Here is a 14,198-nt window from a genome sequence, read left to right as displayed (position 1 = left end):
TTCACAACCTGTGTAGGCTTCCCATTTGATTTAGGACTCTGAAAAACTGGGATGTAATCATGGGGAGGCTACGCAAGCCGAGGGTGACATGGACAGCAAGAAGGGGCAGTGCTAGAGTGCTTTCCCTTCCCTTTCACCCCCACGGCACTGTGGTCTAAACCACAGAGCCTAGGACTTGTTGATCAGAAGGTCGGCGGTTCGAATCCCTGCGATGGAGTGAGCTCCCATTGTTTGGTCCCTGCTCCTGCCAACCTAGCAGTTCGAAAGCACATCAAAGTCCAAGTAGACAAATAGGTACCACTGCAGCGGGAAGGTAAACGGCGTTTCTGTGCACTGCTCTGGTTGGCCAGAAGCGGCTTAGTCGTGCTGGCCATATGACTCAGAAGCTGTCTGCAGACAACCGCCGGCTCCCTCAGCCTACAGAGCAAGATGAGCGCCGCAACCGCAGAGTAGTACCTTTACCTTTAAGCTGCAAAATGGACTGCCCCTCATAGCTTACAAAATTACAAGGTGGGGGGGGGGACAAGTTGGAGCCAGATAACATGCTTTATCTGAACCAATTCTTTGCTCTCTCTTAATTCATGAGACGTTTAGACTCCAACAGCTTTGTTAATTATTGAATTAAACAGGCTTGCCTCCCAAATCTCAAAAGGCTACAACAACACTAAATTATATTAGCCAACCTCCTGCAGTTACTAGATACCTATATTATAATACAGTATGCAATTTGGTGGTGCTGATTAAGTAGAGTCTATGAAACTTACTGGCTAAGCTGCTCTGGAGTCATGGAATTTTCACACATTCAAACTGCTTGAGGAGTGTCAGCAAAACAAAAAGTTATTATTTCTTCCCTTCCTCTTCCATAGACTTTACAAAATCGTACATATGCATTGTACCCAAATCATAATGTATCATACAGTATAGTAGGAAGAAAAGACCAAATACATTTCTTGAAACACTGAGGTGTTAAGAATTACTCGAGAACAAACTAGAGGGTGAGGCCCCTTAACCAAAAATCACAGTATTTATGTCTGGCAAAACTAGTTCTCTCTTCAGGTACCATTTGAAGAGGACTAAGATGCACTGCTTCTTATTGTACTCTTAGAAGCTGACACAGGACTGCTCCTAACATTCTAGTGATATGCTGCTATCAAGCCTCGTGGATATCTGGCTACATGGAGAGTTGTGTGACTGAAGTAGTTCCAACAGTGTTCGAAATTAGGCAAGTGCCAGGCACATTTTGCACCTGGCTACTGGCCACTTGCAACCGAGTAAAGAAAATGTAGAGATAGCCAGTAGCAGTACAACAGCTAGAAAACAACAGACAGACAAAAAAGCAATGGAGAGATTCTGGAAATGCCACTATAGTATCTATGAACAGAACAAGCAGAGAGCGTAGAGTTATTGTGAAGCACTCAATATAACATAAAACTGGGTATTTTCTTGCCTCATCAGATGGACAATTCAGACTAATGGGGGGATACTTCAAAGTGTACTGACAGTGTGCACTCAGATGCCTTGGCACAAAATTTAATTTGTACTTTAGCATATACAGCCCCAATGATACCATCTGTATAGCACGAGCATGCACTAAACTTATTTAAAACTTAAGTATCCTTAAGACTGGTTATGTTTTCCAGTTATGTGTACCTGCATCCCATTTTGCTGTAAAAATGGGTTACTATGCAGATAATTGAAAATATATTGTACAAATATTACAGAATTGGTTCTGCCTAATTAAAAACAAACAAACCCCCGAGTCCAATAATCTCTTATAAATATTTCATAACATGCAGCGTGGCTTCCTTTTGAACTCAAACTATAATATTTTGCCAGGTTCACTTCCGTTTTGTCTTTAAATCTTATGGTATGTTAAGTAAAAGCAATGACTCAGCAGATAATGAAATTTGATCCAAATCAAGTCTTTTAAACCCTGAAGTCTAAAACCAGTCTTTTATTCCTAAAGAGTGATCTCCAAGTCCTAATAAAGTTTACCTCTTCAGAAAACTGTATACAATTTATTTCAATGTATAAAATATTGCATAATGTTATCCCCCCCCCAAATATTAGCCATGACTTCTTTATTCTTTTGTTAGCTTGTCTATTTTCAGAGGCTTGCATAAAAAGTTTTCAGATTTTGTCTACTTGTTTATCTGAACAAAGCAATTACGTTTTCTAAGGCTCGAGTCCTGTATTCTTACTTGGGAGCAAGTCCCTTTTAGGTAAAGGGACTGACTTCTGAGTAGATACAGTGGTACCTCTGGATGCGCACACCTCTGGTTTCATATCCTTTGGGTTATGTGCGCGGCAAACCCGGAAGTATTTTCCCAGGTTTCGCCACGCACGCATGCACAGAAGAGCTCTACCGCGCCGTGCACATGCGCAAAACAGGCACCTCCGGTTGTGAATTCCTTGGGATCTGACCAGAGCTCCGAAATGGATCCCGTGCGCAACCGGAGGTACGTACTGAGCTGTAAGGAACAGACTATTAGGGCACTATCTTTTACTGGCATACATGGACTACAATTTTCTTTTGAAGCTGCAGCATTCAACAGCTTTGTGATGGTACAATAAAAGTATGTCTCAGTATTGATCGTGAACACAACAAGCCATTTTCAATGGAGCAGCTACACACAATGGACCAGTTTCCTGTGAACCCTCAAAATCAACTGGGGTTGGGGTTGGGGTTGGGGAATCCTCCAGAGCAGATTTTGAGGGTGTGTAGGGGCATGAGAGGAGGCAGAAGTTCCTTTCCAACAGTGGAACTATGCAAGTGGAGCACTGGAAACAACCCAATATATTCCAAGACTACAAATTACATGGTAGCCTTCGTTTTATGAGACAAAGAAATAAAAACGCTGTTCTTACAAACATCTAAAGAGCACAGAGCAGCTAGGGGGTTAGCTAAAAGTCTTTAGCAGAACTGAAGTTCAGAGACTGCTATAACGTATTAGTCACTTGACCTTTAAAATTCAGTTTCTGACGATCTGATTTTATTAATATGGCCTGCATAGATCTAGAGTACAATGCTTTAGATAGTTATTATTAAGAACTAATTCTTAAACTCAGCATTTTGGTCATTAGGATCTGAAAGCAACCAAAGTATGGAGACTCAAAACCATCGCTATTAAGTATCTGCTTTTCTCATTTGACAACTTGCAAGCAAACGAAAACACTTTAATCTCTGGGCTACAAATGACAGCAAGCTGAGCTGGAAGAAACATAATTGTAAACGCGTAAAAAAAATAACTGTAGAGACTTCTTTGGGAGGAGGGGAATCAGACTGAAACAGAGCAATGCCACAAAAGCAAAAGATGTGTATGAATACCAATATCTGGAAATAAAAATGGAGTAACAAGTGCATATGAAAGGACAGAAAAAGATGCCTACCTTTAAACCGACTGCTATAAGATCTGTAACAACACTGTGTGAAAAAAAAATGGGAGAAAATGGAAAAGTTAGAAAAATAGTTATTGCACAGGCAGTGGTAAATAAAGCTTAAGGAAGAAAAAATATCGGAAGAATGAAATGAGTTATGGAGCGTTTTGCAAAAGAAATGGGACAGTTTAGTAACACACAGTATGAGAAAAGGAAGTTTAGTTAGAACAAGTAGTAAAAACAAAAAACAAAACCCCTTTACACAACTCATTAAAGGAGTTTTTAGACACATCTATTACACAGGAAGTAGTGGAGACGTTTCCTTAACAAGCCAGACACATTTGGATTAAATTTCTACTGCTTTTCAGGTGGGAAACCGTATGAAACCAGAAGAAGTGAAATACTCCTATAGCAAAGTCATTACTTCTGTACTGTACAATAAAATGCAAGAACAAGACCACACATCCTACATTGTCTCCTTAAGGGTAATGAAGTCTAGTAAAGTTATGAAAAGTAGTTCCACTTCTCTCATATTCCTTTCCATGCCCAGTCCGTTTGTGGGATGCCATTGCCATTCCATCCTAAAGATGATACAGCAGACAGAAGCCACTGAGAAACAGATGGATAGGATCTTTCAAGGAGATTGTTCTGCTGTAGGGCCATAACTTCTCCAAACAACAAAATATAATCCTGGGCATCCAAGCCCAAGCCCTTAAACATCTTTCAACAAGAACCAAATGAAGGCAAAATTTAAGTGAAATTTAAACTACCTTGAGATTAATCTAACAACTAATCGTTTACTTCTGTTCTTCCTACACTCTACTGTATCAAACAATTTATGTGCAGAGATATGCTCATTAAAGAAAATGATTTTTCCCATCAGTATGTCTCAGTACAAAAAAACAAGAGATCAAGCCATGTATCATGTACCTAATATGTTCTATCAAACACAGCTAAGAAATTTGCTCTCCATTAATAATAATAATAATAATAATAATAATAATAATAATAATAATTTATTATTTATACCCCTCCCATCTGGCTGAGTTTCCCCAGCCACTCTGGGCGGCTCCCAATCAAGTGTTAAAAATACACCATTAAATATTAATAACTTCCCTAAATATTATCATATTTAAGCTCAATATATTCTAAAGAATACAATCCCACCATGTCACTTCCTAACCAGCACTGAGTAGAAGTTAAAGCCACAGCATCTGGCCAGTAATTCACCGCAGCAATCAGCACCTGCTCCCCTACAAGTAAGAATTTGGGAAATGGAAACCTGGATGTTTATGTCCTCTTCATCTCATCTATGTCTCAACTTCACATTCATTAATACTGCTGCTTGTGAGCAACTACTTGTTATTTCTCATCTTCTCCAAACTGCAGCCCAAATAAGAGCTCTAGAAAGAGATGTGTGCTACTGGGCACTCTGGCAAGCAGATATATTATTGTACAGTGGTGCCTCACAAGACGAAAAGAATCCGTTCCGCGCGGCTTAGCGGATCAGCTGATAAGCGGCTTAGCGGATCAGCTGTTAAGCGGCTTAGCGATCAGCTGTTAAGCGGCTTAGCGGATCAGCTGTTAAGCAGCTTAGTGGCTTAGCGGATCAGCTGATAAGCGGCTTACCGGCTTGGGAAAAAGGGGGGGGGGAACCCTGCAGGAACTCGCAATACATTTTCGTCTTGCGAAGCAAGCCCATAGGAAATTCGTTTTGCGAAGCACCTCCAAAACGGAAAACCCTTTCGTCTAGCGGGTTTTCCGTCTTGCGAGGCATTCGTCTTGCGGGGCACCACTGTATTCTATAAGCAACAGACAACACTTTTCTTCTAAAGATCCTGCCAAATATCAAGAAAGAGGAGCAAAATGCAGGCTGTTCCTATATGTAGATGAGATGCTCTGTGGTCCTATGTATGCAGACCACTGTTGTGAGCGCTAGAGGGATAACACATTCTAGGCAGAATGTGTGCTCTTGCTTGGATGATAGAAAATACTTTTGTTCTTGCTGAAAGATGCAAGATAATCTGTGGTGTACGGAACTGTAACTGCTAGCTAAAACTGAGCAAGACTGTTATTTGATTTGCGAAAATGTGATGCAACATTAATCAAATGACCGCTTCCTTAAGTTTATTAAATTCATAGACGCATGGTAGATAGTGAAATGATACAATGAATAGAGATCTTCACCTTTGCCAAACACACCCACACCCAAATCTCTAAGGTTACAAACCACTTCTGATAGGATTTGCTCCACCTATCAGTATCACACGTAGCATTAACTGCTTATGCTAGCCATGTGTAAATAAAACAAAAGTAAAAAACACAAAACCAGAATACAAATATTTATGTGTAACACACAACCTATTATAAAGATTATGAAACTATACAGAACAGTTGGGTAAGCAAAGATACAGAATTAGTTTCATATGTGATAGTTTCAAGTATGCTCACTGTACAGAGATGAATGTCCCTAGTAAAAATACTAAAATTCAATACAAATGAAATGATTGATGAACTTCGGGTTTTTCCTTTAATTTTGAAATTGATTTTAAAAGAAAGAAAGAACAGAGATAAAGGAAAGAGGACAAAGACAAAATAAAGTTATTGCAAACTTGAGTCCGAGTTGGAATACAATCAAAATAACTTATGCCTCTCTGAGAAACTATTTCTCTGAGCAGCATTTTAAAATATGTTACATTTGTTTTCTTTGTTCTTTCTAGTACTATTATTACTGTATTATTTTTCTATTAACTGACATGAAGACTGACATAATCAAGGAAGCAGGCACATCGTGCAAGGTTAATATTAACGATTTTTGTTTGATGATTTCTGGATGTAAATTGCGCACAACACATGCAAGCTATGCAAAGATTTGAGGAGCTGTAGAACTGCTATGTCAAAGCAATACTTCAAGTTTACACCGAACAAGACCCTTGAATTGCACCACCGCTACATATTTTCAGCCGCAACTTTCACTGATGAAGAATGTTTGCTCTCAAGCCAACAAGAGAATGGTTGGATCCAGAAAAATGCTGGCAGAGTGGCATGCTCATCCCCAGCAGTTCACCAAAAAGTCTCCCCCAAGGGTTGGGGGACTCTGCAGAATGGAGTGGGCTGTAGTGGCCATGGGAGGATGTCTGGCAAACAAACCAGAATACATGTTATAATAACCACAGTTGGCTCCAGGACTGAAGGGAAGCTGCCTTCAGTCTGCACCAAACCACTATAGCAAGACGGACATCAAAATTATACACCTGGTAAGTTCAACTTAATAAATAAGGTCATTTGTCCTATTAAGCACTTGCAGGTTCAATCGATACTATTCAACAGAAAAAAAATTCGCGTTAGGAATTACCAGAAAACACGAGTCATCAGCTTGAGTACAGGTCAAGGAGTCAAAATGTGCAGTAGCTTTAAACTGCTATCACAGATCACTCAACTAAAGTAGATTCTCTTGAGACAACAATAGGACAACAAATCAATTTGTATACTAACAAGATTCCTCTCATCTGTGCAACCTAGTTCTTTTACTTGAACAACGAGTAGGGGAATATGGGAAGAAGAACGGTCAAACCAGGTCACAATAATATTTAATTTTTTGTGCAATGACTAGACTATGGCTGGGTGATGCATCAACACACCGTCCAAAATCAATTTGAAGTCTACATTGTGGTAACAGTTTCATAATATTCGGCATGGTGATATACTGTGAATCACAATGTGTGTGCGCGCTATGTAAAAAATCGTGATGTGGTAACAACTGTGAGGCCAGTCATGGTTTCTTTCGTGATTCCTGCCACAGTGTCTCTCTGTACCAGGGGTCAGCGACCTTTTCCAGCTGTGGGCCGGTCCACCGTCCCTCAGACCATGTGGTGGGACGGACTATATTGGGGGGGGGGGGAGAATGAACAAATTCCTATGCCCCACAGAGATGCATTTTAAATAAAAGGACACATACTACTCATGTAAAAACACGCTGATTCCCGGGCTGTCCACAGGCCAGATTGAGAAGGCGATTGGGCCGAATCCGGCCCACAGGTTGCCTACCGCTGCTCTGTACTATAAAATAACAATACGTTAAAGGTAAGTAATAGTGTATCAGTTTTAGGCCCCTAAAATAGTAGCAGTTGCCAGGACTTCACCTCATTTGCCTCTACATACTTACGTCAGACATCATGATATATAGGCAGCCCCCCGTTTATGCACATTCAATGTGTGAAATACGTGCATTGCACTGAATTCGGAAGTGACCCGGAAACGTCATAAAGACGTTACTGAAACGTCCCTAAAAGGGTGGGTTGGAGGCGTAATGGGGTGTTTCCAGGCTTATTCAATTATACACAATTTTACCAACGTGTGCAATGCCTCAGAACGTAATCCACGCATAAATGGAGGACTGCCTGTACTGGTATATTGCAATCTTTACCCGGTGATATATCATGATGTTGAAAACCAGCCACTGCTCAGCCCTGGACTAGATTGAGCTCAAATGAGGAAGTTTTTGCAAACTCTTTGTCATCCAGTGTACAATCCCTCTGTAGGTTTTTTTTATTTTACGTAGCAAAGTGGTTCACACGAGAATGCCCCCTCCCCCCAAAAAAGGTCATGAAATGCCCCACAATAACCACATCAATGTCACCTGAATACATACACACTGTATCTGATATTCAGCTAACAGCACTGCTCTCCCCAGCAGCTTCATTGACAATAAAAATACTTAACCTATTCCTAATAATGCTGCCACACAAAGCCATACTGTGGCTCTCCAGCCTGTGTCCATACCCCAATAAAATGTACTATCTTGGATTCTCCATATCCACATAGCCAAACAGTCATTCCCCTCATTCAAATATTGCAACAATCACAAATGAAAACCCACTTGTTTCTTCCCCAAAAGAGGTTTGATTTTTTTTTTGGGGGGGGGTGTTAAACACAAATATCCTATGCAGAAGCATCTTAATCTGAAGTCATTTTACTTACAAATCTAATTGGTTTTGTGAGAAATACAACAAATTCATAAATAAACGTATTGACATTTATTGCTATCCAATTATTCTATTATAGACATGAACATTAAATCAATATGGTGTATGGTGCCCGAGGCAGATTTGCAAGCATTTAAAAGAATGCTGTTAGTATGGCTGTAAATATTAATTAGCCAATTAATCAACTAAAGCATTAATCAATCAATAGTGTGGGCAATCTTAAACTTTAAGGCTGTAAGTTAAGGGCACACATGCTTACTTTTGAAGTCATTTTATTTCTAGCATATTAGCACCATTGAGAATGAACAAAACACATTCAAGTCCACCTTTCTTCTAAAAATGAATGATAGCTTTTAGTAAATGTTTTGCTAAGTATCTATGTTGATGTTTTGGTGATACTGTATGTAAATATATCAGTTGCCTGAAAGGCAGAACAAAAAACCATTCAGCTATATTATTTAGGTATCAAAGTAAATTATTTACATCCCTTTAAAAATATAGATTTGTTTGTTCTATATCACAAAATACTTAACATTCATTTTTTTTTTTTACAATTAAAGGGTTATTTATTTGCCTCTTAGCAACTGTTCACCCTGTCCATCAATATGAAAGTTAATTTTCATTAACTTTAATTGGGAAATACTCCCTTCAGCCATTCAACAAACTAAAACTAAGCAGAAATGTTACACAACACCCCAATACCTAAAACTCACCAAAGAAGGTTCCTAAGCACCATGCATTAATGCATTCTAGATACAGTGGTACCTCGGGTTACATACGCTTCAGGTTACAGACGCTTCAGGTTACAGACTCTGCTAACCCATAAATATTACCTCGGGTTAAGAACTTTGCTTCAGGATGAGAAGAGAAATCGTGCTCCGGCGGCGCGGTGGCAGGAGGCCCCATTAGCTAAAGTGGTGCTTCAGGTTAAGAACAGTTTCAAGTTAAGAACGGACCTCCGGAACGAATTAAGTACTTAACCCGAGGTACCACTGTACTTTTGTTACACAACCCACACCTCACCCACAATGCAGCTTTACTATAAGTAAAGCCACATACCAACAGGCATCTTGCCTCATTGTAATTAGCTGAATTAAGCACACAGACACCCATTTACAGCATGACTTGAGCATCACTTCTATGTTAAAAACTTGCACCTTTGAACCAATTTCCTATACTCTTAGGACACCACTACTGCACAGACTTCCCCTTCCCCCCTTCACATCTGCTCTGCTGAGCCTCCCAGACCTCCAGAGCAGATTTTGGGTCAGTGTCAGGGACTGGATGGGAAATCCATTGTATCAATGAAGCCTGTTCCACAGGCAGAGGAGACACATTAGATTTCATTCTTAAAACTTACTTTGCCTCCAGGACAAACTGCAAGCCCACTATAAGTGAAGTGATTGTGGTGGGGAGTGAGATCACAAGATAGTTGTAATGACTGGCATGTAATACTTTTATGTATGTCTACTTAGAAGCAAGCTCCTGTGAACTGAGCGGAATCAACATATATAGAGTTAAACTGCCAGCCTGCTAAGAGTGTTGCAATATGACCATAGTTCCAATTTGTTTCTAAGAAGCTGCCCTGTAACCAAGTTGCTTCTGATTCTTTTCCTGGTGACTGGGTCTGAGGAGGCAGCAAAACTGACTCCATCAGGTTAGCTGGCTCCAACTGCCATTTTGCTTCCTTGTTTCTCAGAACTGCCGCCTCAGCAGCCATTTCAACTGGTCACTACAAGCTGAACTACACTAACTTTAAGAATTGATACGTTGAATGTGCTTTATTGCTTTCATTCCTCTTTCCTTTAATACGATACGTCTAATAAACATTATGCCTGTGGGCATAGCCTGCCTCGTTTCTTTAATCAAAGTACAGAGCTTAGAACACTCTAAGCACTGCAGAAATTATGGTGGATGGTTTTTGAACTTGATTGGGAACTTGGCACAAGATGGGTGGTTTGTGTTTGTTAAAGGGAAATTATTCTCCTTAGTCTACCTATAAAAATCTCATGTCCAAGCCAGAAGTATGCTTTAAGGGTTTAAATATGGTGTGGGTGAGGTTGCAGTGACAACTTATGAGAAGTATTGTGGACCTTCTGCATCACAGCCTTTGTATTAAGTACACATCAGGCTGATAATCGTTAGCTTAAAACTGCCTAAAAAAATCATGGCTTAAGCACAACTTTAAACCCAAATTCAATGCTGGTATTCTAGTGAACAGACCAAAATTTCAAAGCTTTGTTTTACACTTAGGAAGTGGTTAAACCTATACCTACTTTATATAGTGAAGTAAATATTTAAGGAACTTTGCACATTTCGTGTAATCTTCTCAAGCAAACTCAGAAACCATAGTTTAGTCATTTCAATTTTATAGGTGGCCACCTAAGCAAAGCTGGCAGAACCAAATTCACACCTAAAAGGGGATTTGAAGTTTGTCTTCTGGCCAACCTCTTCATACTGTGTAGAACTATAAACTATGGTGTATAATTTATATCAAGTAGGAAATACATCTTTTAACAAATAAGACACAATGCAACTAAGAGACCACCAGACACTTATTGAAATCCTGAGAATATCAGTTTCCTTTGTTTGAGATGTATTTGTAGAAGAGTACCTGAAAGGGTTAAAAATGCAGGCTAATTATATATATATATATTTCATTTCACAGTTTTGAAGATGGAAAAACACATTTGGAACACTTGTGCTTAGCAGTATCAATTATTCAGCTTACAAGGAGAGGTGCTGCTTTTATTCAAGATACTGGGGTTTTTATTGAAAATGATACACAAATGTGCACTCTAAACATGGTATAAATCGCGCATCTACACTGCATGCTACTGATTCGCTTTAAATTTCTGAGAAGGCTTGTGCTCAACTGCCTATGGTATAACAGTATGAAAGTCAGCTTTCCACAATATGACTTATTAGTGGGGATAAATCATGTTGTATAAAGGTTAGATTAACCCCAATGATGTCATGTCTAGATGAAATCTGCTAAAGTATATTTTTAAGAGTTATTAAGTAACAGAATCCTGAAATGCATATGCCATAGTGAAACATTGATATTCAAGTTAGAGGTGAAGATTGCAATCCTGTACCTAGATTCCTGGGAATAAACCACACTGACCTCAATGGGAATTGCTTTTCAGTAGACATGCTTCACTCAGTAGTGAATCAAATTGCACACTCAATTGTACTATTCATAATCCCGTATCATTTATTACCTATTTATTTATTAAACTGCACACCGCTTGATTGTTGAAAGCCCTCAAAGATGTTTACGAAAAGATAAAAGAAACGTACTTCCAAAAAAAGTAATGGAAATCTAGGTTTAGCAACTAATTTTATGAAGCAACCCACTCATAGTTATGCATAAGAGCACTGAGCCTTCTCAAAGTACATATGCTTAACTTAAATGCCAGTTTGGAGACTTGTTTACAGTAACAGAAAGCAGAAACTTGCAGCACAGGAAAACACACTACAAAATATGAACTGTTTTATCTGATCTTCATCGCTAAATAAATACCACCCAACTTTTCATGCATGCGCCACCAGGCAGATACTCTTGTTCTGCACACAATGGTCCAAAGAATGAGCACTCACACTGACAGCCAACAATCAAATGACTAATGTGCACATAGACACACTACCAACCAATATATTCTCCATCATATAGTATGCAGATGTGTGTGTGTAAATATTTTCCACAATAAGAGTCTCCATAATATTCACATGTATTTGAGGGGCGGTGGGGTGGGGGGGAAATGCACAAGGCTATCACAAAATCCATGGAACTTAAAACACACATTTGAATTTTGCATTACAGTCGGGACAGAAAAAGCTGCAATTAAGAAAACCACCATTGCAAGGCAACATCCAGAGAGAAGGTACAGGCAAGGCTTTTCCAGAGGCCGATTTAAACACCTGAAGAGCAAACACGACGGGGTCTGTTTTCATTACTGCGTGAGACTAGAGTTCCAATTAATTAGTTAATGGCCTTCACCAGTCCCAAGTCGAGATTAAAGCGATAAGCTTCTCCAGTTGTTGCTGATGACTGCGCTTTACAAGGCTACTACAGTATCTGCTTAAGAGGAGGGGGAAAGAAATCTGAAGGGAGGGGGGCAGAAACACCGCGAGTCACGCTGCAATGTTAGAAGCGGGCGCGTCTGCAACCTTTAACTTAAGGCGGCGCTCTCTATTTCCTGGTTCTGCTCTTGCGCAGCGGCGGAAAAGCCACGATGCGCTCCGGCAACCACCCCCTCTGGTGGGAGTCTCCCCGGGCTCAACGAGGAAGCGCTCCTCCCGCGGCCTGCTCTCCCTCACCCCCCCTTTCCCCACGACCAGCAAGATCCGTCTCCCCCGCGCAAGATGCGCGACGCGCCTTCCTCCCTCCCCAGAACATCGCCACGCTTTCCTTCCTCCGCGCGAGCGACTCGTCGCGCGAAGGGAAAACTCCTGTTGCCCACCACACCTGACACGCAGCAGCAGCAGCAGCTGCAAAAGGCGAGAAGCAAGCCAAAACAAAACGCCGTCCTTGCAAGCCTTGCAACTTAGGCTCGTCTCCTTTACTGCTGTCGCAACGAGAAAGAGGAAGAGAGAGCGGGGTGGGGACGGAGAGAAATCTGTTGCTCTTGTGGGAGGCTTCCTTTTTGGGAGGAGGAGGAAAGAAAAGAAGCAACAATGGGCAGCGAGGAAGGGACGGAAAGAGACTTAAAAAGTCGCCCCAGCCAGCTGCACGGCTCCCGAGCGCAACAAGACGTAAGAAGTTTTCGAGGCGGGCTCGTCACGCCGTACCTGGGGGAAAAGTTGCGCGCTCGCTCTTTCTCCTCCTTCTCCCCCACCCCGGCAGGTTCGGGGGAAGGGAGAGGAAGAGGAGGCCGGGCCAGCTTGTTTTTCCCTCGCCTTCACATGCCCGAGAAGCAGCTCCCGCTGCAAACTCCCCATGACCCCTCTTCTCCTCCTCTCCCCCCCCCCGAAAGACGAGAGGAGAAGGAATGCGAAGAAGCGGGTTTTGGAGGGGCGGGCGCGCAAATCCGAAAGGAGGCGGCTCGAAGCAACATCCCCCAACACATGCGCCAGATGCCGCCCTTCCCTCCTGTCCCACCTACGTATTACGCGCCCCACCCCACCTACCTACTTACCTGCCCGGGTGACCGCACCTTTTATCGCTGCCGCCGATCCCCAGCCCCCACCCCGCGCTTCCTCTTTCGCTCCCACCAGCCCCGCCGCTGCCCTCGGCGCCCCTCCACCAACCCGGGATGTTGGGCAAAAAAAACCACAGAGGTAGAGAGATAACAGTGTGCACAAAGCGAAGCAGCCACTGGCCCCGGTGAGGTGGGGACGGGGGAAGGATTGGGAGGGGGGGTTGGAAAGGGAAAGGACCCCCCCCCGCGCGCGCGCTTTTCGCCCCCACAGGCGGGTGCAATCCGCCCGTCCGCGACCGCCGGGGCGAGGCAGGTACTTACCCATCCATGGCACAGACAGGAGGAAGGAAGCGGCGAGGGACGGGACAGGGCGAGGGGGAGGGAAGGGAAAGGGAGCGGAGCGGCCGCCTCACAGAAGGAAAAACGAGAAAGGATGGGCGAAGCGGGGGGGCGGGGCTGCCGGCGGCGCGCAGGCGCAACAGCTGGGCCCGGCCCTGCCCTGCCCGCCCCCTCCTCCTCCTCCTCCTGTTGCCGCCGCCCAGCTCCTCGAGGCTCCGGGACACACCCAAGCGTCAGCTGGAGAGGGGAGGGAGAGGCGCGCACGCGGGCTCGGCAAGGTGCGCGTGCGTTTCTCTCTCCCCCCCCCCCCGCCCCGGCTTCGAAGGCTTCTTGCCTTGCCTGGGAGAGGCGA

The 14,198-nt window shown here is 42.5% G+C and overlaps 1 protein-coding gene across 4 annotated transcripts in view; it reads right to left on the bottom strand.

Annotated features, from left to right (window-relative positions):
- Nucleotides 1-13,983, bottom strand: part of PTBP3 (polypyrimidine tract binding protein 3) — a 45,094-nt gene extending 31,111 nt beyond the window's left edge. The window contains exons 1-2 of one of the 4 annotated variants that reach the window (XM_028713061.2): nucleotides 13,829-13,969; nucleotides 3,391-3,424 (exon numbers count right to left, since the gene is read on the bottom strand). Coding sequence is in view for 2 of the 4 variants with exons in the window: in XM_028713058.2 (XP_028568891.1) it covers nucleotides 3,391-3,424; nucleotides 13,829-13,836 (42 nt within the window). In the remaining 2 variants the exon portion in view is untranslated. Of the gene's footprint in view, nucleotides 1-3,390; nucleotides 3,425-13,828 lie in introns of all 4 variants that reach the window. The other 3 variants (XM_028713058.2, XM_028713060.2, XM_028713059.2) reach the window with 3 other exon arrangements.
- Between the last annotated feature and the right edge of the window lie 215 nt (nucleotides 13,984-14,198).

This window comes from Podarcis muralis, chromosome 17, assembly GCF_964188315.1.
Source record: "Podarcis muralis chromosome 17, rPodMur119.hap1.1, whole genome shotgun sequence".
Classification (NCBI taxonomy): Eukaryota; Metazoa; Chordata; class Lepidosauria; order Squamata; family Lacertidae; genus Podarcis; species Podarcis muralis.
This window is presented reverse-complemented; position numbering and strand designations above follow the sequence as displayed.